Below are 24700 nucleotides of genomic sequence, written 5' to 3'. Positions count from 1 at the left end.
GTATACATACCAAAGTTCAAACAAAACATAATAGCCTATACATGCCGAAATGTTCTCTTAGACCAACTAAGAAGAAGATACCAAAAGTTGCAAGCTGGTGCGATGACTTCGACGGTGATCCCGAGCACACAAAAATGGATCAAAGGAACCTAAATAAGTGACAAATAAACACACCAATGAGTATATAACTCAGTAAGTCATAAGCATTACATACCGTATAATTGTAAGAGATCATAAGAGAAGCAAATAATGCAAAAAAAATCAGTTACTCCAACTATACCGAGCTACGCTATCATTTCTTAGAATTTCGATTCAATCTCATGCCAATTCCTACAATCAAATCAAACACCAAAACAACCCAATTGATTTAGACCCGATCCCTCAAAGCATGGAATTTTGATGCACTAGATAAATTTGTACCTACTCAGTACATGCCTCAAGTTCGATACTTTAGTTACTAGTTCTACCACTTCGTTCTTTCACGCACACTTTATATTATTAATCGAATTTGCACACATAGTGCTCGTCACACTCGCACACATAGTGCCATAGCACACCGCACACTCAGTGCATTGGATTTTCTCTTATACTTCAACACCCAAATCGGCACACATAGTGCTACTTAATTCCGCACACATAGTGCCACATGTTAACTCATTTTGATAAGGAAATTTACTTAATTTAAATAGCACATATGGTCATATCAATAAATAGGAAAATTATTCCAAGAGAACTCCTAACGAAAGGAATCCCTTTTATGATTCACTAATATTATTTATATACAAGCTAATCAACCTCACAGGAGTGCTTAAGGACTTACCTTATATTGGATGAAATGATTCCCAATCGACTACTCGATTATCTTTGCTTTGCCTTTGTTTGATTCTCCCCCTTTGATGTCTTGATCTAGAATAAACACATTTAGTAGTTTAATTTTCTTGCTGGATACTTATGTGTATAATTTAATGGTTTTCACTCCATTTCACAACTATCCTTGTTCAAAATATCAAAACCTTAACCAATATTCGATTAATGCTTCAAGGCCGAATGTATTATCACTATTAAGGTAACCTAGTCTCAAGTATTTTTAATTCTAATATACAATATCATGAATCAACTCAACCTTATAAGCCAATATTACTCCTTCAATCGATTATTGAGAGTTAACAAAAAATATTATCACAAACATATACACCTATATGGCCGAATATTCCAAATTAAATTTAACCTTACTTATGTAATTACCTATAAGTTATTATACATCAAATTTCATACATTTAACCTTTTAATGCCTATTAACCATTCTTTTGATCTTAACCTAAAATGACAACTCCCATACTCAACATTTCAACCGAATTATCCCTATCACCCGAACTAAAATTCGCACCTTAACTTCATACATTTTTTATTATTTTTTATTATGACTTTCATAATTCATTCGGCCCCATCAAAGGACCCCTTTAACATACAAGGAAAATAATCATAGAGAAAGAAATTAACATTCTAATTAAACTCAATGTAACCGAATGTACCAAGTGCTACTAACCTACTTATTCAAAAATCTTCATTCCATACTATCATCCCCCTTTTATCCCATACAACATGAAAATGACCTCCAATGTTAACACTTAGATTCACGGCATGATGCCCAAACCACCATAAAAGCTCCAACTTTCTTAACATTACTAAGAGTGCATCCAATTACTAACTTAACCTATCATAAAACTAAATCAACAATTCAAAACTTACCTCTTACTAGCTAAAGAAGAATGCCGAATTTCTTTTGGCAAGTTCCCCTTATTTCTTCATCTCTTCATTCGGCCAAGAAGAACCGATTTCTTCTTTTGTTTTCAACACATTTTCATTCTTTTTTTTTCTTTTATTATTTCCTTTCTTTTACATAAAATAATGACCACTTCATGGAAATTTACCACATATTCTAATATATGCTCCATCATGGCCGGCCACTATGTATAAAAAAGGAGTATTTGACATGCAAAACCATTATTTTCACTACATGCTTTAATAGGTCCTTATAGATTAACCTATCACATTTCAAAAGTGTCACACATAAGTCCTATTAACTAAATTCACATGCAATGGACTAAATCGAAGCTTAAAACTTTCACACATTCATATTCACATATTCTAGACAATAATTATCACATTCAAATACTTCGGTGACTCGGTTTAGCGGTCCCGAAACCACTTCCCGACTAGGGACAATTTAGGGCTGTCACACTTAGTCACATAAAGAGTTTCTAACCTTTTCCACAAGGCGGATAAGGATTTCTCCATCAATAATTCCTACAATACCATATTCATGAGACACAACTGGATAGCAGACAAAGCCTTTTCATCAAGCTCTTCCCATTCTGTTTGATCTAGATTCTCAGGTTTTTTCTCGATAACAACCTCTTTCAGGCCAGTTTGAACTAGAATTGCCATTATAGAAACTTGTCACATATTGAACTAGTTCTAATACTACTTGTTAGGGATCGAACCGATTAAGCAACGAATAAGGAAAAATAGCGGAAGAAATTGAGAAATTGATATAAATTTAATGTGGAAAAACCCCTCCAAAGAGGATAAAAACCCACGAGGAAAGATAATTTTACTATAATGACAAAAGAACGAAGAGTACAAAAGATGGAAATAAAAACTAAACTCCGAAAACCCAAAAACAAAGAACCCTAAAAACGTAAACACAAAATTCTCTAAATGTGTTATGAGTTCTAATCTATAATGAGTGTATTTTCTAATGTTGTAAAAGAGCCTATTTATAAGCTAAATTCATAGGTCAAGTAATAGTAAAATAATCTAGACTGATTAGAGTTTGATTGAAACAAATAAATAGAGTTTAACTGGAAGATTATTTCACAAATTTGATTGAAATAGAAGTCATACTCAACATATATTTTTCATTTTCTTTCTTAGTCAATTTTCGTTGTTTCTTTTATCGATCAACCTCTTTAAAATCAATATTTTTGTTATTTTTTTGGCCATGTCGAATAGAGTGCATATAGAAAAAGGGAAAGATAAGATTGTTCCACTAGTTGATGTTGGTTTTCCATAAGAATATCCATTTATAGGAAGTTTGACACTCTCATAGAAAGCGTTATCTAGGAGTGCTCCACCTAGATGAAGGAGGTGGTGAGTATTTTGGTGTTGAGGGGTATAGAATTGAAACCCTGTAAGTATGACTTTGCAATTCCTTCTTGGTCCCATAGGTTGAGTGATTCTTTTGCAGATAGAAGTAATTTTTTCTTTCCCTTTTATTTGTTAGAATCATAGTTTCATCATTGTTGCATTCATGGTTTGCAGTTATGTTGTTGATTATGAAATTGCTATAAGTCAATTGGCAAGGTGTGCCTGCCACCTTTTAACGACTTTCTTTTTATATTGTAAAAAAGATGCGTGAATCATATTTTATTTTTAGCTTTAAAAAATTTTCCATTATCGAGTTTTTTAGTGATGAAGAGAATTGGGGTATGTGTCGCTTTGTGATGCAATGCGAGATGGGTTCACATTTGGATTTGGGTCGAGATAAATTACATGTTCAGAAGTACAATTATGTGTATATAAAAGAAAATGATAGGTGATGGGTTTCCTTTTCCAACATCTTAGACATTTCCTTATTCTAAGCACTATGCTTATGCTTATTCCATGGAAATTAATGGTATTCTCTAACAGTTAGAGCATCATAAATATGGGTGAGCTCTTTAAATTGATGACCTTTTAGCTTTAAACCATTTTTGAGATTTTGTTACGAGAAAATTTCAAATGGTGTAATATTAGATGACCTGCCTTATTTTAAGGAACTCTTTGACTTATCATCATGGCCCATCACAAAGAATTGATGGTCAATAGATGTTAAAGATCCTTTGTTTGGGATAATGTTTCGTGAAGTCACTAAACCTGCAGGTCGTTTGGAATTATATTAGATCATTTTGTTAGGTTGCCTATTATTGGTGATGAAGAAAACATTTCAAATGAGGTTCAAGAGGAATATTCTAGTAGGTTTGTTACAATTAATCCTGTTGATGTTGTCATCTGACAGTGACTAATTATCCCATCGTGCATCCTAATCTGAATAGTACCAATACCAGTTACATTACTAGGTGAACCATTCCCCATGCACAGAACTCCATATTCAACTAAACTCTATGTGGAGAACTAGTCCTTGTTGGGACACATGTGGAAAAAACACATTGAATCCAAAATCCACTCGAACATAAGTTCAGAGCTTTCACTTGTTGACACCAACAAGAAATCATCACCCTTTTCATTGGCTAAATTAGCAGCCGCTAAATCTTCCTTGCTGCTCTTAGCAACCCTTTTATTTCGCAGTTTGTAACAATTTGTCTTGATGTGACCTAACTTCTTACAATAGTGACATCTCTTGTCCTGCTTTTTTCACGTGTGAAAATGATATACAAATTGTGCAAGTATACATGTTGGACCAAGTAATAAAGTGATATGTAATACCCCTACCCGTATTCATTGCCAGAATAGGGTACGAGGCATTACCGGAGTTTACGAATTAAATTTTTTTTAATTCAATATAGTCCCTTTATAAATATCTAACCTTCCCTGCAATATTAAATCGAGACCAATCCACATCAACCAAATCAATTCAACATATTTTCAAGATAAATTCATGCATATTTATAAGATAACGTCATCACATTTCTAAAACCAAGTTTGTTAACCATACTAATGGCTAACTTTACATTCGTTTCACGTTAACATTTACTTTGTTAGCTTATACATACCATTGATTTCCAAAATAAAGTTTCTTTATATACCGAAATCCTGAGGTTGATAGTGTGATGTGTCTCTGACCAAATCCGACCTCCGAGCTCTTAACACTACAAAACAGGGAAAAAAGAAACGGGGTAAGCACTTTGTGCTTAGTAAGCTCATGTAACAAGAATTATACTTACCTAATATTTTCAATACAATATAATAAACATTCATATATCCATTCAATGCATTATTACCCTAATATGCACAAACTCAACATTCAAGTTAGTACAATAATTTCCATGTACCAATAATATATACTATGATTGATGAGCTTATCAATACCACGATTTCCATTTCCTTGTTATTTTTCCATATTTATCCCGTTGAATTTCTTGGAGTTTTTCGATGGATTTTCAGAGGTACACTTTTAGTGTACAATTCCGGGTCCGTCAATTCATATTCATGTGCGCATATTTCCATTTCAGAGAGCACACTCCCGCGAACCTCAACCTTGCAGCGGGATTACCAGTCCAGGCTAAATCCCCTACAATATAAACTCATAGAGTATTGTCGGGATTACCAGTCCAGACTAAATCCCCTGCAACGATCGGTAAAATTTTTCTATCAATATTTTCATACGATTTTCCTATCATATCAATTTTTATGCAAAAATATTGAAATAAATTTCTCTTTAAATCAAATATTGTCCTCGAAAATCTTACCAGTAAAGAGGTTTGGGTATTGTTTCCTCATTGCCTCCTCCGATTCCCATGTCGCTTCCTCAATTCCGTGCTTTTGCCACAATATTTTCACCAAATTTATCTTTTTATTTCTAAGCTCTTTTGTCTCCCGTGCCAATATCTTGACCGGTTCTTCACTGTAAGTCATATCCGGTTGAACCTCTACTTCTGTCGGAGAAATAACATGTGAAGGATCTGATCGATATCGTCGTAACATAGATACATGAAAAACATTATGGATTCTATCAAGTTCCGGTGGTAATGCCAATCGATAAGCGACCGGTCCAATTCTTTCTATGATTTCATAAGGCCCGATAAATCTTGGACTCAGTTTACCCTTTCGACCGAATCGGAGGACTTTCTTCCAAGGAGACACTTTCAGGAATACCTTGCCACCGACTTGAAATTCAATCTCTTTTCGTTTAAGGTCGGCATATGATTTTTGACGATCGGAAGCTGCTTTTAGACTATCCCGAATAACCTTCACTTTTTCTTCTGTTTCTAAGATCAAATCAACCCCATGTATCTTTCTTTCACTAAGCTCTGTCCAATATAACGGTGTTCTACATTTTCTACCATATAAAGCTTCATACGGAGCCATTTTAATATTAGACTGATAACTGTTATTGTAAGCAAATTCAATCAAAGGTAGATACCTCTCCCAATTACCTTCAAACTCTAGTATACAACATCGGAGCATATCTTCTAATACTTGAATTACACGCTCAGATTGACCATCTGTCTGAGGATGAAATGCAGTGCTGAAATACAATTGAGTACCCAAGGCTTCTTGCAATTTTTCCCAGAAACGAGACGTAAATCGGGGATCTCTATTTGATATAATGGAAACAGGCACCCCTTGTAGCCTGACAATCTCAGATATGTATAGTTCAGCTAGTTTATCTAAAGAATAATCTATATGTACCGGAATAAAGTGAGCTGACTTTGTTAATCGGTCAACAATCACCCAAATAGCATCTTTTTTCCTCAGAGACAAAGGTAACCCCGATACAAAATCCATAGTGATTCTTTCCTATTTCCATTCTGTATAGTAATTGACTGAAGTAACCCTGAAGGTACCTGATGTCCAGCCTTAACTTGCTGACATATTAAACACATTGATACAAACTCAGAGATATTACGTTTCATTCCCGACCATGAGTACATCTTTTTCAGATCATTATACATTTTATTACTCCCCGGATGTAGAGACATAGTACCGCTGTGAGCCTCGCGTAGAATCTTCTGTATGAGCTCTGAATTCTGAGGTACACATACCCTACCTCTGAATAATAAACAACCATCAGAACCAATTTGAAATTCAGAATCATTATCTGACTCATACTGTGCCCGTTTAACCTGTAACTTCTCATCATTCTTCTGAGCTTCAAATATTTGTTGTAGAAATGTTATTAATGTGGTATTAAAATTTTGTTAGGAAATTTTAATGTTTGGGTAGTCAATTAAATGAAAATGACTAAATTGTAATAGGTGTAAAAGTTGCTAGAATGATTAAATAGCTTAAGAGTCCAATGAGAAAGGATTTAAAAGGCAATTAGACCCAAAAGTTATTTGGGCTGGACGGCAAGGGTATGAAATCAGCAGAAAAATTAATAAATTAAGGGTAAAATTGGAATATTGCAAAATTAACAAAATAAAACTAGGACTAAATAGGAAATATCTAGATTTCTCTTCATTTCTCTTCAATTCCAGTAGCTAAAAACGCCATAGGAGGGTTCTCTAAGCTGGTATTTCATAATTTTTGCACCAAATCCGGAAGATTCAAATACGAAGCTAGATCGAGGAAAGGAAAAAGTTCAGGAAAAGTAGATTTTTGTACACGAACAAGTATTAAGGTAAGTTTGTGTAACTTGAATTATATTCTTAAATGCTTGAGATTGTGTGTTATTTATGTGAATATGATTTAAATGTTCATTGTATGAAAATTGGTGAAACATTGATATATTTGATAAAAATGGGAAGAAATCCTGGTTGAATGAAAGGAAAATTCGATGGATCTCTGAAAAGGAATTGACGGTAAAAAGGATCAAGCCCGGACGGGTGATCCTATCCTGATATAGCCCTCCCGAAGAATACGTGGAAAATGGATTTAGCCCGGACGGGTAATCCGAATTAGGGTCTGAATTTAGCCTGGACTGGTAATTCAGATCCAAGCTCATTAGAGTAATTGTCGTTGCAGTGGATTTAGTCTAGACTAGTAATCCCGACAATACTCTATGAGTTTATATTGCAGGGGATTTAGCCTGGACTGGTAATCCAGCTGCAAGGTTGAGGTTCGCGGGAGTGTGCTCTCTGAAATGGAAATATGCGCACATGAATATGAATTAACGAACCCGAAATTGTACACTAAAAGTGCACCTCTGAAAATCCATCGAAAAACTCCAAGAAATTCAACAGGATAAATATGGAAAAATAATAAGGAAATGAAAATCATGGTATTGATGAGCTCATCAATCATAGTATATATTATTGGTACATGGAAATTATTGTACTAACTTGAATGTTGAGTTTGTGCATATTAGGGTAATAATGCATTGAATGGATATATGAATGTTTATTATATTGTATTGAAAACATTAGGTAAGTATAATTCTTGTTACATGAGCTTACTAAGCACAAAGTGCTTACCCCGTTTCCTTTTTCCCTGTTTTGTAGTGTTAAGAGCCCGGAGGTCGGATTTGGTCGGAGACACATCACACTATCAACTTCAGGATTTCGGTATATAAAGAAACTTTATTTTGGAAATCAATGGCATGTATAAGCTAACAAAGTAAATGTTAACATGAAATGAATGTAAAGTTAGCCATTAGTATGGTTAACAAACCTGGTTTTAGATATGTGATAACGTTATCTTATAAATATGCATGAATTTATCTTGAAAATATGTTGAATTGATTTGGTTGATGTGGATTGGTCTCGATTTAATATTGTAGGGAAGGTTAGATATTTATAAAGGGGCTATATTGAATTAAAAAAAAATTTAATTCGTAAACTCCGATAATGCCTTGTACCCTATTCTGGCAATGAATACGGGTAGAGGTATTACATGATAAGTGATATCGTCTCCACAAGGATCGGATTAGGTGTACAAATGGTTAAATTATTATGATAAAGTTAGATTAATGTTATAGTAAAATAATTATAAGAATGCAGTGGTAAACAAAAAGAATATTGATGTGAACAATATGTGTAACTGATGAATAATCGAAAATGCTATGTCAATACAAGAGTAAAAATGTAATGACAATTAAGAAAATGATTATATGAATAACATGTAACTGAACAAGTAAACAACTAAGGATGCAATGGCAAAGATACTACAACAAGGGATAAGGGATATACAAAGTTGATTTGGAAGGTTGAGATTACTAAGAATCTACCCTTACTATCAATAATGCCTTAGCAAAGTCATACTCAATCTACTACTCAGAAGAGTTCTAAAGTGGTTTGCTTCTTTTGAAAGCAGAAACCTCATGTTACCTTGCCTGTGTCTATAGGCCTTTAATACGGTACCTGTATTGTGTTCCTGTATAAACAATGCTCTATGTCTAGAGTGTACTACAAGTATCTGTAGAGTGCTTGCTCATATCATTCAATTTAGTCCAACTAATCCAACCTTTTTAAAATTAAATTAGTTTACAGGTATGCTGCACAGTCGTCTATGTCTAGGGATTGCATGCATACAATTTAGAAATAAAAACAATTGAATGAAATAGTAAATTAATTCAGATCTATGCTTCAACCATTAAAGAAAATAAAGGTTTCATCAAGTAACCCTAACCTATGAGATTTAGCTTATGGGTTGGCAAATAAAATTCAAAACCCATTCAACATCGTTTCAATCAAATTAATTCATGAAGGAACAAATTAAGAAATAATAGAAGAATGTCAGAAAGATAGCTTTCGCATGTCCAGTTCACACTTTAGCGGCACAGTGTCCTGTGATGGCTGAGAGGGACTGCCTTCGCTTTCCTCTTTCCTTCTCTACTCAGTTGCTACCCTATAGTTTCATCTATGGATCACCACCCTTATTCGTCTTTTTGGGTTTCATTCTTTGGCTTTTTATAGCTTTTTCCTAGGGTAAATCCAACAACCCATGTTTATCTTTTCCTCTTTTTAATTTCTTTTTTCAACAATCTAAGATTATATTCTCCTCTTTTTAAAATTTTTTTTCTAGGATAACAACCAACATCCCAAGATTATCTTCTCCTATTTTTTAGACATATTTTTCTGGTACAAGTACAGTTGGGCTAAAATTGGTATTCGTTGAGTGTTGGCTCGGTCTTCCTGGAATTGCCAAGGCATTCGTGCTGACAAAATGTCTAACCTTTTGCCTTAACAAACCTTCACTTCTTTGTTTCTTTCTCCACATTCTGCACCTGCCAAACCACCAAACACACCCTTCCACATGCAATTAAAAGTAACAAATAATAACATTTAAGCACGGTCCAAGCTTCTTATGCAATGTTCTAAAAATGCTAAAATAATATCTTAAAATGTAACTAAGTTCACTTAAGTACAGACAATTGACCCAGTCTAAAGGTATGAATTATAACTCTTTTCAAGAGTTATCAACTTCCCTAATGCTATTAAAATCGACACTTGCCTATCTGACTTTTTATTCAAACCAAACTCATTGTCAAGTTTGTCTTTGCTCAATAGATGACCATTTACATCATTGAATGAGAGATTATTTCTGTCATAAATCAAGGTCTCCTTGAAAGACTTGTATGAAGGGGGTAAATAACACAATAATAGCATAGCATGATCTTCACCGTCAATCTGAACCTTAACATTTCTAAATCATTTAAAAGAGTAATAAATTGATTGACGTAACCTCTAAGGTGCTCACTTTCGTCCATGCAGAACGTGTATAGACACTATTTCAATACATATTGGTTAGGTAGAGACTTTGCCGCGTAGATGATTCTAACATTTTCCATAAGGTGAATGTCGTTTTCTCCATCAAAACATCCTACAAGACATTATTTACTAGACATAATTGAATCGTGGATAGAGATTTTTTTTATCTAACCTAGCCCATTTGATTTATCCATGTCTACAGGCTTTTTCTCTATAAGGACCTTCTTAAGATCGTCTTGAATTAGGATTGCTGTCACCTGAACTTGCCTCAGATTGAAATTTGTGATGCTATTGAACTTATCAATATCAAACCTTATTGTTGCCATCTCTGAACAAGTTGATTGCGAAAATCGAACTAGTTCTGATACCAATTTGTTGGGAATAAACCCTATTAAGTAACGAATAAGTAAAATAATGAAGAAATTGAAAAGATCGAACACAAATATTTTACATGGAAAAACCTCTTCGAAGAAGATAAAAAACCACAATGAAAGATAATGCCACTAAATAGACAAAAACAAAGAGTATAAAAAACAGAGATAAAACTAAACCCCAAAACCCGAAATAAAAACTCTCAAAACATAAACACAAAATTCTCTAAAAACTTATAAAAACTAATACCTAAATGTGTAATGAGTTATCTTTTTAGGTTGGAAAAATGGTCTATTTATAAGCTAAATTAATAGGTCAAATAATATTAAAATAACCTACATTAATCAGAGCTTAAGTAGAAAACTAAAAATATAGTTTAATTGAGTAAGAAAGGCCGAAAAATGCGAGTAATTTAGCCATGCTTAGGAGATGGCAAAGGAGTGTCATGATGGAGCACAAAAAGAGGTTGTAACGTAAAAATTGATGTAGAGCGTTTATTTCCAATGACCCAGGAGCATTCTCAGGAATTTAGCCAGGACGACAAGATGTTGCAATGAGGAAGTCACAACGGACCAGCAAAATCTTCACATCCATTAAGAGTTTTTGTGACATTTCCAAGCTCCAAAATCCTTTGTATGAATAGACTTTTTAAAAATATTTTTCAAAGAATTCCCTTTATTTTGAAATTACTTTGTAAAACCTTTCATATTTTGTAATCAGATCTATTTTCATTTCATTGTTTTATAATTTTCAACACTTGATGTGAAAGAAGTAGAGATCGGAAGTGGAAGTGCATAGATTTAAGCTTGGGCATTTTTAATCTTGCTACTCGGCACCTCTCTTGACCTTACTTTTATCTTTTATATTGTAATTATAGTTGGATTAGTAAATGTTGATGTGTGTTTTGGGTTTAGTTATAATGTATAGCTAAATTTCTATATCATCAATGACTTGTATGTGGATGTGAAATGATTTGATGCTTATAGGTTAGCTATGAAAACATCGCATTTATTAATTACATGTGCTTAATGTTACTTCAGCTTCAAAACCTTATGTAATGATGTGAAATGATTTAGCTATGAATACATTTTTGTAACTGTTTTTTTTTCTTTAAATATAAATTAAATAACATTATCCCTCCAATATCCAAATTTATTAAATATTCAATTTTGATTTTTTAGTTGATTTGCAACATGTACTAAAATAAATTAATTTAAGTTAATAAAATTCATTTTTATAATTTATTATTATATTTAAGTATTATTTAATAAATTGAAAAAATAAGTATTAAATTTAAATTATAAAATCAATTTAGTATATTACTTAAAATTGAGTGTATAATATAATTATAGAATACATGATAAATGTAAATTTGAAATTATCATTTTTTTATCTTCATCTTTGTTCTTTAAATTATTTTAAACAAAATCAAATTTTAATTATAAAGTTTGGATTTTATTATAGATGATCAAAACGCGTTTAAAAAATTAAATTAAATTTATTTATTTTTTTCAACTTAGTTATAAAATTTTAAAAATTATTTTTATAATTGATGTAATTTAACTTAACAATGATTCAATTCTGTATAAGCACAATTTTTCTTTTAATGAATATTGATTTAGATCATGAATATTTACAACCTAATTCGAAAAAAAAAAGAGAGTAGACACATGAGATAACAAAATGGATAGTAGCAATTCACAATGCTCATTATTAGCATATCAATTGACACCTTGATGGTCAATATAGCTGTGATTAAGCCATTGTTGACATCTCAAGTCTTGTTGATGTTTCTCGATTTGTGATTTTTCTAATAAATTTAATTGTTAACAACAAAGGGAAAATTTTTAATGCAGGGATGTGAAAATTTTTCTTGCTGACCAGCTAAAATTAGGTTTGACAAAAATCTAATTGAGGAGACAACATGTTTGAATCAATCACTTCGCGACAAATAGGGTGGTCAAACCGATAAAAATAATTTTGTGGCTATTTTTTGGAAGAAGAATATATAGTTAGAAATAGGACAGTAAAAATGTAAGTAAAAACGATATATATAAAGGCAGAGTTTTGAATGAAAGGAATAGGATTGGGGGAGTAGAAGAATTTTGCTCCTTTCCTTCAAACGGTGATTCATGCGGGACTTGTCCGTTGAAAGACCCTAAACCCATATCACCATTCCGGAAAGGCAATTAAGCAACCCTCCTTACCTACTCTAAGTAACCTTTTTGTCTAATTAACCTTTTTGTCTTTTTCACTTCATTTCCAAACTCACGGTGTTGCAGTAGTGGAGCAATGGAAGGCGAAGGATTTGTTGCCGCAAGCAAAGTGAACATCTATGAAGGCCGTGTCACCGCCTTCGTCATCTGCACTTGCCTCATTGCTGCCAGTGGTGGTCTGCTCTTCGGCTATGACCTGGGTATCTCAGGTGGGGTCACATCAATGGAGCCTTTTCTGAACAAGTTCTTCCCTAGTGTTTTGGAACAACAGAGTAAGGCATCCCAAACCGAGAACCAGTACTGCAAATTCGATAGCCAACTACTCACTCTTTTCACTTCTTCCCTTTACCTTGCTGCTTTGGTCGCCTCCTTCTTTGCCTCCATTGTTACCAGGATCTTTGGCCGCAAAATTTCCATGTTAGCTGGAGGTGTTGCATTTCTCATCGGTTCCATCTTGAATGGTGTTGCCATGAACATTGGTGTCCTAATCTTTGGCCGTTTGTTGCTTGGTGTTGGCGTTGGATTTGCTAATCAGGTAAGTGAATTAAAAGTTGTTGCATGCTCCAATTCCAACTACCTACTAATTTATCCATGGCATGACAGTCTGTTCCTGTATACTTATCCGAAATGGCACCTGCAAGCATTAGAGGAGCTTTGAACATTGGTTTCCAAATGGCCATTACCATCGGTATTCTAGCTGCGGGCCTTATTAACTATGGCACAGCAAAGATCGAAGGTGGATGGGGATGGCGGCTTTCTCTAGTTCTGGCAGTTTTTCCTGCTGTAGTGATGACCGCCGGATCATACCTGCTACCAGACACTCCCAATTCCATCCTCGAGAGAGGCCAACCCGAGAAGGCGAGGCAGATGTTGCAGAAAGTCCGGGGCACGCAACATGTGGATGCCGAGTTTCAGGACTTGCTCGACGCCACCGAAGCTGCCAAGAAGGTGGATCACCCATGGACGAACATCCTCCAACCAAGATACAGGCCTCAACTTGTCCTCTGCATCCTCATCCCATTCTTCCAACAGCTCACCGGAATCAACGTTGTTATGTTCTACGCACCTGTTCTCTTCAAGACCTTGGGTTTCGGTGATGATGCCTCGCTCATGTCCGCAGTCATATCTGGCATCGTCAATGTCCTTGCCACCATGGTTTCCATCTATTCAGTCGATAAGTTCGGACGAAGGGTGTTGTTCCTCGAAGGTGGCGCACAAATGTTCCTTTTCCAGGTACATATATAAGACTACTTTTAACCATCATTTAAGCTTATCTACAATATATGCACCGTTTGATTGATTAACATTATTATGTATGTACAGATTGCGATAGGAACGATGATTGCGGTGAGGTTTGGGGTGAATGGAGATGGAGAGTTATCAAGGTGGGATGCCAACATACTGTTGCTGTTCATCTGCGCATACGTGGCAGCATTTGCATGGTCATGGGGACCATTGGGATGGCTGGTTCCAAGTGAGATCTGTCCCTTGGAAATTCGATCAGCAGGACAAGGCATTAACGTGGCTATAAACATGATCTTCACCTTCATCATTGGTCAAGTATTCCTGAGCATGCTTTGCCACATGAAGTTTGGGCTCTTCTTTTTCTTTGCCGGGTTCGTGGTAATAATGACGGTCTTCGTCTACTACTTCTTGCCGGAGACAAAGAACGTGCCAATAGAAGAGATAAACCAAGTGTGGAAGCAACACTGGTTTTGGGGAAAGTATATCCTAGACGAGGCCCTCATTGGACTGAGCCGCAACGATGAAGGAAGAGATACTTGAATTCAATACGCAGCATCCAACCTCAACACCCCCCCCCCCAAAAAAAAAAACCCTGGCTTTAACAAATTATGTATGTGAGCTGGGGGAAATCTTTTTTATTTTATTTTTCTTTTAAAAGAAGTGATGAGATTAAAGAGTGACAGAAAGTTGAAGTTTTGTGCCCATTCATTCTTTAACACTATTTACCTGAACTTTTTCATACTTCCCCTCTCTAATTATGACCAGTTTTTTGAAAGTTTGCAATACGAATTCCAACATTACCTCCGATATTATTTTCAACCTCCACAAACTCTAAATTTAAATCATAAATATAAATTATAAATTTTAAGAAAAAATTGTGTAATTTAAAACTAAAAATATTCATAATATGCATTTATACATAATCTTATTATTTTGGTAATAATTTCATTGCTAGGAGAGCTTTACTTGAAATCACCTTGCTTAAGCAAAAATAATCTCAAATCATAAAATGAACTAGGACACCTACTGTTATACAAATAATATAAGTTAATGTAACCTAATTTAAAATGTGGTTTTTTCAAGATATTTATATTTATTGTATAATTAGAGTATATAAAATAGTGATTGCCTTTAATAAAAATAATCAATTGTGTTATACAATAAATAAATAAGTAAAAAAATAAAGAGAGAAATATGTATTTCTTACACATTAATAGTATTTCTACAAATGTTTATAGATATAAATATAAAAAGTATAAATATATAAAATTCCACTCTTAATGAACATTAGAACAAAACATCACTTAAAGGAAAATATTACATCGCGTATTTACTTTTCTCGTGACAACATCACATAATATCCTAGAACCAACGCATATCAATATTGAATAGTAGATTTCCAAATTATCATTTGAACGGATTTGTTGAATAGTTATATTACCATTCTTCTTAAGGTCACGAGTAAAGAAGAACTTTTGGGAAATATATTTTGTTCAATCTTCTTTAATATATTGACCGCCTCTCATCGTCCTCGTGAACGATAAGAGAAATCAACACTAAAACAACTATCAATCAAATACTACGTGTGGTGTTTGCAAGTGTGATAGGTCAGTTGTGATATATTTGTACAACGGGATACAAGAGTACTCCGAGGATTGAACCCAAAGGAGTTGGCGATTAAGTGAATTCTAGCTACAAACATGTAATTAAAAAGTCTAAAAAATTATTAGCTAGCCACTATAGTACGACAAACCATAAATGAAGTTGATTAAAACTAATTAATTACCTAAAACATAAAAGGACTAAATTATAAAGAAAGCAAACCACACAACTACCAAATACGAGTAAATACGATAACAGAGAGTGGTTGGTTAACTTCCATGTGGTTGGTTGGTTTTCGAATTAGGGATCTAAATTGCAATTACTCCTAAATTGGCTCTATTTTATCTCTTGGCCTAAACTTTACCCAATTAGACAAATTAGTCTGATTTATCTCTCGACCTCACCGACTAACCCGAGACTTATCAAATTGGTGCCCAATAAGATCTCCTTTCAGTCTCACTTTTCTCGATTTTCCCTTAAGGGCGTCAATCCTAAGTTTTTAAGTCTATTCAATTTAGTCTAATTTTGCAATTTAGTCATCAAACCCAAAAATCAATTACCCAATATTTCCATCAACCAACCCCTAAATATTTAGCTACTCGTTGCCAGTTTTAAACTAACAAAAAAAAGTAACCATGAAATCCATTGGCATAAAAAGAAGATAAAATGTTGGATTTTTACTTGAGAAAATGTAAAGGAAAACTGTAACACCCCTTACTCATACCTAAGACCGAGACAGAGTACGAGGCATTACCGAGAACATACAAAGACATTCGGGAAATATGGCTATCAAATTTTGTTCGAAAATAAAAACATTCATAATATCCCTAATATGGGCTTACGAGGCCCGAAACATATTAAGAAACCTATTCAGGAACAACTCGGGTCCTTAAAAGAATTAAAAAAAACTTCATTAAAAATAGGGGCACACGCCCGTGTAACCCTCTCTACATGGCTGTGCTGATGGCCCGTGTGTTTCACACGGCCTAAGCACCTAGGGACACACCTGTGTCCCTTACTCGTGTGGCCAATTTAATTCACAATTTCTCATAAATCAAGTGCAGACTTCACACGGCCAGAACACACACCTGTGTCTATGGTCCGTGGAGCATTCTGCCAACTTAGCTATAAACAAAGAAATCACACGGCCAAGGCACATGCCCATGTCTGTTGCCCGTGTCCTCAGCCCGTAGAGCTCTTTGTCTAAATGGTCATGGTCTAAATAAAGTCGCACAGCCGAGACACGCGCCCGTGTACCAGGCCGTGTGGCTAAAAATAGGCTATTTACCAAGCCTTCAAGCCATCCATGCCAACAATAACCTACATAGCATTCTACCATAGCAATATCCCTATCAACATGGGACCAAACAACCACAAGAAACTTCAATTCAACTAACTACTAGAACAATTCAATTAACCAAGAGGGCAACAACCTTTAACACATGATTCAATATGAATATTAGCCATTAACCATGGCTTTATACAAAATGAATTAATAACACATTCATGAACCAATACTTTGGCTAAACTAATGACATGTGCCAAACAAAATAAACAAAATTCCTATACATGCTATTATAACAAAATAAAAGCTTCCATATAGCCAAAACGGAATTAGGTCGAGAGTGTGATCAACGCTCCAACCGTCTTCCAATCCTCAAGAGTCCACAAGTATTGTAAAACAAGGGAAAATGAAAGGGGTAAGCATTAACATGCTTAGTAAGTCCGGATAACGGGAAAGTAAACTTACAGGTTATTTAGTATATAACCGTAATAAGCACTCAATCCAAACAAGTATGGGATAGATTTCCTATCACATGCACTCAACCATTAAGTTAGTCTCACAGAATGACAAGATAATAACACATCTAGATGAGCTCATCACATCATCATTCCCAATTTACATTTCATGTTAGTCCCATTGAATTTTTTGGTTTTTCGATAGATATCTCTTTTCCCGTCAGTTCTTACAAGTGATCATTTCGAGTACGCACTCCCGCGAACCTCACATCTTATGGCGGAATTACTAGATCAGACTAAATCCCCCGTAATAAAAACTCATAGAGTAAATGTCGGGATTACCAGTCCAGGCTAAATCCCCTACAATAACATATACTCTAATGAGCTCGGATCTAAATTACCAGTCCAGGCTAAATTCAGATCCTACTTCGGATTACCCGTCCAGGCTAAATCCTTAATACACACATATTTTTTGGGAGGCTAGGTCACTATAGGATCATCCATCCGGGCTAGATCCTTTTTACCGTCAATTCATTTTTGAGATATTCCATCGAATAACCCTATTCATTCAACTTGGGGCATTCTTATACTCATTTTACACACTTTATTAAATCTCATAAATTATCATGCAATAAACATTTACACAATCAAGAATATACATTTTAAGTACATTAAAAGTCTACTTTGAGTTATTCGAACTTACTTGGTGATCGTCTCGGATTTGAGTTTTGATCACTCCGAAACCTTTTGTTTCCCTCAGTTGACTTTCGAATTCAGTCTCTCGGGGTCTATATCAGCAAAATAACTATATCAATACATCATTTAATTCCTTTTTGGTCCATATCTCATCCTAGGGCAAAATGACCAATTTGCCCCTAAACCTTGCTAAAATTACGATTTTTCCCTCTGGCTCGTAATTCGGTTTTCATTACATTTTCTAAACAATAAAACCTAGCCTAATAATATTTATACTTATGGCATCTTACAAATCCATCTATATCATATATTTCATACTAACTTCACAAACTTTGCTAAATGGTCCTATGAGGGTTTTCATGAGAAATCTCTTTACAAAAGTTTTTTATCACATAACCAAACTTCATATTCCTCCATAAAAACTCAAAAAATCTTAGAAACTCTTACATGGCAGCTCCTTATAACCTTTACCATTTTGCAAAATAGTCCCCCAAGAGAAAGCCCATGCAAAGGGGACTCCAAAAGTACAAAAATTTTCAAGAAAATCACTTACTTGTGTGAGTAATGAGCTTCTGAATTTTAAAGCTTCAAAAACCCTTCTCTTTGCTGTAAATTTCGGTGGAAAAATGGGGAAGACGAAGTATGATATCATCTTTTCTTTATTAAAATATTTCAAGTCAAATAAGTTCACCTAATTCACCTAAACTAAAATTTTTGTCTCCTAAACTACTATGGCCGGCCACCCTTGTTTTTAAGGGGATAATTTCCCTTTAAAAGCCTCCAAAATTAGTCCATGACAATTTAACACTCTTTTTCTATCTAATTTGGACTTTCGCACTTAATGCGATTTAGTCCTTTTTCACAATTAGGCTCACAATCGATGAAATTAATTCATCAAAATTTTCATGTATCTATGTAATCATGCTATTACATCACAAATATTAATAAACTAATTTTATTAGCCTCGGATTCGTGGTCCCGAAACCACTGTTCCGGCTAGGCCCTATTTTGGGATGTTACAAAAACAACTAACAACTAAATAAAGAACCAAGAACACTAAAGTTAAGATTGTTTACAGATGAAAAGAAGCAAACCAAAATAGCATTAAACTCAACATTAAAATGTGATTACAACAGATTTTGAAGTACTAAATTTATAAATAAACCTCAGTTACAGTAACAACTAACTTAATTGCTTAAGAAAATGCTAGGAAAACAAAGAAATTGCAGAAAGCTAAGTGCTACAGCTATAGAGAAAACTAAACCCTAAAGAAGATAAAGAGAAAACTATTCTAAGTCTAGTGTCTAAGTGGCTTTATCTCTCTCCAGCCAATATTTTGGCCTTTTTAGCATATATCAGACCCAATTTTATTGACCAATTTACCCCTGAGCGTGTCTTTTTTATTGGGGAACATGTTGGACAATGACTACCCTTCTGGTCATTTTTTGTCTACTTTCGACAGTGATATCGCGATACTCAGGCCATGTATCTTGATATTAGCTCTAGACTTGAAATGGGGAAAGTCCTTAGGAGTTGGATATTGCAATATCCATAGTTGATATCACGATACCACTGGGAAAAACCTCAATCCTCTTCAACTCAGCACTGTCAGGGGTGTCAACTCCTATAAGGCACTTATCAACTCCTTGACCCTACTTGTGGAGTTGAAAAACTCCACTAATCGTGTACCAAATATTTTCCCTTAAATTTTTTATTAATTTTGTAAGTTATTTTCATTATTTTAAAATTTTTACCATTTTAATAACTTATAATTTTTTAAAAAAATATTTTATTATTTTTTAGTAACCACATATAGAATGAATCTAAACAAATAGATATTTATATTCAGATAAATGTGAATTTCCATTTGATCAGATTCATTCTAAGTAGGGGTGAGCATTTAATCGAATCGAGTAAAAAATTTTTGAGTTAATCAAGTTGACGAGTCCTATTTTATCATCCTAACTTGATTTACAAGTTTTTCGAATCGAGTCATGTGAAATGAAATTCGAGTTAAGTCGAATCAAGTAAAATTATTCAAGTTAAATTAAAAAATTGAATATGTCAAATTAAAATCTCGTTACACTATAACTAATTTCATGTTAGAGCACATAAATTTGAAACCGTATATATTTGAAAACTTTTTCAAAGAAAAAATAAGCTATGATAAACTTAAATCTTTAATTAACTTATCTAGTTCCAAAATTATTATTTTAAAAAAGTTTTAAAATTTTAACTTTCCTTATATATTTTTAAATTTTTATAATTTTTAAAAAATATAAATTTTAGAGTTTTTATAAATATTTTGAATTTTAAAAATTATTTCAAATCTTTTTTGTAATTTTTGTTGTAATTTTTGTTAAAAGAGACTAATTATGGCAGGGAGCAAAGGAGAATTTACACCAATCTGCTATAACGACCTAAAATTTGTGGGTATTGGAAAATTGAATTTTTGGGTCATCATTTTTGCAAAATGAATTCGTAAAATATTTATTAGAAATATTTATGAAGCTAATAGTGTAGTTAATTAGACTTTGGTTAAGTGAATTAGCTTGAATTAAAACTAATTTAGTGAAAGGACTAGATTGAATATAGTATAAAAGTTTAATTATAGATTAAAGAAAAGTCGAAGGACTAAATTAGCAAATAAACCTTAAGTGACAAATGTGTGGTAAAAATTAATTACATGTGTATAAAGTATAATACGTACATGTGTAGTATAAATATATGTTACTTATATTATAAGTAAATAATAATATAATATAATAATTAAAAGTAAATAAAAGAAACAAAATAGAAAAAGGAAACATAGAATGAAAACGAAATAGAAAGGGAAGAAAAGGAAAGAAAAATAAAAGGAAAAATTAGGGTTTTAAAGTTTGAAGCTTATTTGGTAAGTCAATTTAATTTATTTTCTTGTAATTTTGATGTTTTCGTAATCTTAGAATAAAGTCCTACTTGAATTATGTTGAAATTTAGAAACTTAGTAAATTTTTAGATGTTAACTAGATTGAAAAAATAGATGAATTATGAGATAAAAAGGATTGAAGTGGGAGAAATTCAAGGATTGAAGTGGGAGAAATTCAAGTTACAATTGACTAAATTGTAGAATTAGTGTTTTATGAAGGAAGTTAAATGTTAAAACTTGTTAAAGATGGGTTAGAATGAAAATATGAGATGGTTTTGAAGAAAAAGAATTAGCTATGGCTTAAAGACTAAATTGGAATTTTTGTAAAAGTTACATGAAAAATATAAGAGTGTGTTATTAAATGATATGTATTGATGATTTTAAATGTTAATTTTTCTGTAGCTAACGTAGCACCAGAAACATCATCAAAGAAGGGAAAAGAGAAAGTGAGCGAAGATAATGAATAAACTTGAGAACCACAGTTTGTATTTCTATAAACTAAGCTTTTAAATTAAATGTTGTATGTATTACTTTACTATGTATGGTAAGTAAGTTAAAGGTGAGTATTGTTAAATTTGAAATGTAATAACTGTTATACGAAAATTTGAAAGTGAAATGAAAACCCTATTAACAGTATCGGGCTAAGTCGAATATAGTTGGCATGCCATAGGATTGGAAGTGTTTAGGGATATTCCGACTTTGTGTCGATAAGGCACTATAAGTGTCAACTACTGTTACTGTTCCGGATTCGTTCCGATGAGGTACTCTGTTGACCACTACTATTACTGTTACTATTACTGTTACTGTTACTATTACGGTGTATTTCGACTTCGGCCGATGAAACACTGTATACTATCCCCCTATGTGGGTTGGATTCGTGTATCCGTTTAGGTCCAAGTTATGTTAATAGGGGTAAATTACTGCACTAAAGACTGAATGATACTGACTGAATTGAATATCTTACTAGTTTCGATTCTAATGATAAATGTTATTATGAAATGAAGACAATTAATTGAATGTTCATGATGTGTTTATTTATTGGATTCTATGGTTGAAGTATAAATGCATAAATTTAGTATTGATTTATAAAAATACCACTGAGTGTATACTCAGCGTACGGTTTGTTTCCGTGCGTAGGTTAGGTACAAAGTAAATAACGTCTAAGCATCCAAGCCAACTCCCGAACTCAAATACTTGGTGATGTATCTTATCTTGAGGAATGGCATGTACCTAGGTTATCTTAATGTTATTTTGAGTATGAATATTACTAGTGTAAGCATGATAAAGGTTAATCTATATAAGTAAAATTTATGTTTATAAAATAGTCACTTATATAGTTTATTTTGAATTGATTTGGATGATATTTAAGTATAATGTTCGAAAATTCTATGTTAAATAGTTATCGAAAATACGTGAGTTAAATCGTTATACTAATGGTTTTAGTGTGTATTAGATATGTTTAATCATGTTTTGGACTGGTTGAAAGATTGTAATTTTAAATTGCTTGCTATTCAAGGTGTGCAGGGTTGGTAAATTTGAACTATAAGGTTCATTTGGAGTCCACACGGCATGTCACACGGGCGTGTGATCAAACCGTTGAGACACACGGCTTGTACACGGGCATGTTGATAGACCATGTGTCCCCTGCATCCTTAAATGAAGTCAGGATAGTACACATGTAAAAGACACGGCCGTGTGTCTTGGTCGTGTGAAGGACACGGGTTTCAAGCATGGTCGTGTGTCAAAATCGTGTAAAAATGGCTTAAAAATGGTGAAAAATCAGTTTACCGCACAGCCTAGCCACATAGGCGTGTACCTAGGTCGTGTGCCCCTTTGATGCTTAAGAAATTGCAAGTCAAAATTGCCCACGGGCTGGCCACACGGCCATGGGAGCCACACGGGCTGGCCACAAGGGCATTTGCCCCTAGCTTCTAGAATTTTTTTTTCAAAGTTTTCCAAAGTTACCGGTTTAGTTCCAAATCATTTCTAAAGCATGTAATGGGCCCCGTAGGCCCATATTTGGGACGTTATGGTGAAATTTCAAAAGTTTTGATTTGGAAAGCAAAATTATGACTCGTTTTGTATAAATGCTAGTGTATAAGTTCGGTAATGCCTCGTAACCCTGTTCCGGTGACGGATACGGGTTAGGGGTGTTACATATGCTATTCAAATTATTCAAATTATTCGAATTATAAAATTCAACTCGACTCGAACTCGAAATTCGAATTACTTATTTTAGTTGACTCAAAAAAATTGAATAACTCGATTCGATTAACTCAAAAATCAAAAAAAATTTTTATTTTTTTAATCGAATGGAATTTTGCTCATTCTAATTCTACACATATATTTTTTTAATATATATATATTTTTTATTTTCACTAACATGATATATCACGTCAATATATTTTTATGCGGTATGCATATATGTCAACTTCTTAAGATTTATGTTAATTACATCTAACAATTAAATCAATTAGTGATAGATCTTCATTAATAGGATGAGTCAATTAATTTTTTTAAACACCAAAAATTGGTAAAATCTTAATTGATTTTTTTTAGGATAAGGTACATCAACAATTATTCAACTTTGATTAAAATAACAAAATAGTCACTAAAATTTTAAAAGATACAACTCAGTCACTAAATTTTACAAAAATAACAAAATAGTCACTAACGTTATCGAAAAATGACAATCAATCATCCACTAACATTTTTCGTTACAAGCCTAACGAGGCAGGTGATGTGGCCTGTAATACCCCGAAAATTTTTACAGTAAAATATTATCCGTGATATAGTAAAATAAGGAAATAAAGTGACAAAAAGGGAATTTTTGAGTGATGTCAATATTGGGAAGTATATTATGATATATTAATTCAAGAAAGGACTAAATTGCAAAGATGAGAAAAGTCTTGTTGCACAAGAGTAAATACTCAAAATTTAAGGGGTTGAAGTGTAAATATAAAAAAGTTGAAGGAATAATGGTGCAAATATTTTAAGGGTGGAATGATCTAGAAACCAAGAAAAATTGATGAATTAGGACCAAATTGAATAGGTAAAAAAATTATGAGGGACTAAATCACAATTTTACCAAATTAAGTGATGACTCAAGGATGGAATTCTAAAAGATCATGAAAGGAAAAATGGTCAATTAGTAAGAGAGAGAATTCTAGAATGTGATGATTATGTTGATGATATTTTAAATTAATTAATTAGATAAATATTATTTTATTAACATTTTATGAGATGTTTATTATTATTATATTATTATTTATTTAGTATAAAAGGAAGGAAAGATGAAGAATTATCAACACATTTCCTTTCCCATGCAAACTAACGTAAGATAAGAAGAAGAAAAAAAGTTTGATTTCTTTACAATTTAGTCCTTCCACCAAAAATTCATTATTTTCACCTAAAAATTGAAAGAATTTCCATAGCCATCAAGAGAGAAAGATAGCAAGGAGATGATGGGGAGCAAGAATATCAAGTTGGATTCAAGAAATCGAAGCTGAAGAAGAGAGAAAAATCAAGTTAAAGATTAAAGTCAATAA

At 33.3% G+C, this 24700-nt stretch overlaps 1 protein-coding gene across 2 annotated transcripts; it reads left to right on the top strand.

Annotated features, from left to right (window-relative positions):
• The first annotated feature begins 12793 nt into the window (after positions 1-12793).
• LOC107942275 (sugar transport protein 11) lies at positions 12794-14945 on the top strand. 2 transcript variants are annotated; one of them, XM_041082961.1, is made up of 4 exons: positions 12794-12930; positions 13028-13496; positions 13565-14194; positions 14285-14945. In XM_041082961.1, the coding sequence occupies exons 2-4, from the start codon at positions 13038-13040 to the stop codon at positions 14744-14746; spliced, it is 1551 nt and encodes a 516-aa protein (XP_040938895.1). In that variant the 5' UTR covers positions 12794-12930; positions 13028-13037; the 3' UTR covers positions 14747-14945. The 2 variants fall into 2 exon arrangements, with proteins under 2 accessions (XP_040938895.1, XP_016731393.1); XM_016875904.2 differs by lacking the exon at positions 12794-12930 and having other exon boundaries at positions 13092-13233; positions 13355-13496.
• Positions 14946-24700: the final 9755 nt, after the last annotated feature.

The sequence above is a fragment of the Gossypium hirsutum genome, chromosome A12 (assembly GCF_007990345.1).
Source record: "Gossypium hirsutum isolate 1008001.06 chromosome A12, Gossypium_hirsutum_v2.1, whole genome shotgun sequence".
In the NCBI taxonomy this organism is placed as follows: Eukaryota; Viridiplantae; Streptophyta; class Magnoliopsida; order Malvales; family Malvaceae; genus Gossypium; species Gossypium hirsutum.
The sequence above is the reverse complement of the archived record's forward strand: the minus strand, read 5'-3'. Positions and strand labels throughout refer to the sequence as shown.

What these genes read in the sequence shown, in the direction of transcription:
- LOC107942275 (XM_041082961.1), top strand. Translation starts at nt 13,038, where the DNA reads ATGGAAGGCGAAGGATTTGTTGCCGCAAGCAAAGTGAACATCTATGAA. An exon ending in GCGTTGGATTTGCTAATCAG is followed by an intron (nt 13,497 to 13,564) that starts GTAAGTGAATTA and finishes ATGGCATGACAG; the next exon opens with TCTGTTCCTGTATACTTATC. An exon ending in CACAAATGTTCCTTTTCCAG is followed by an intron (nt 14,195 to 14,284) that starts GTACATATATAA and finishes ATGTATGTACAG; the next exon opens with ATTGCGATAGGAACGATGAT.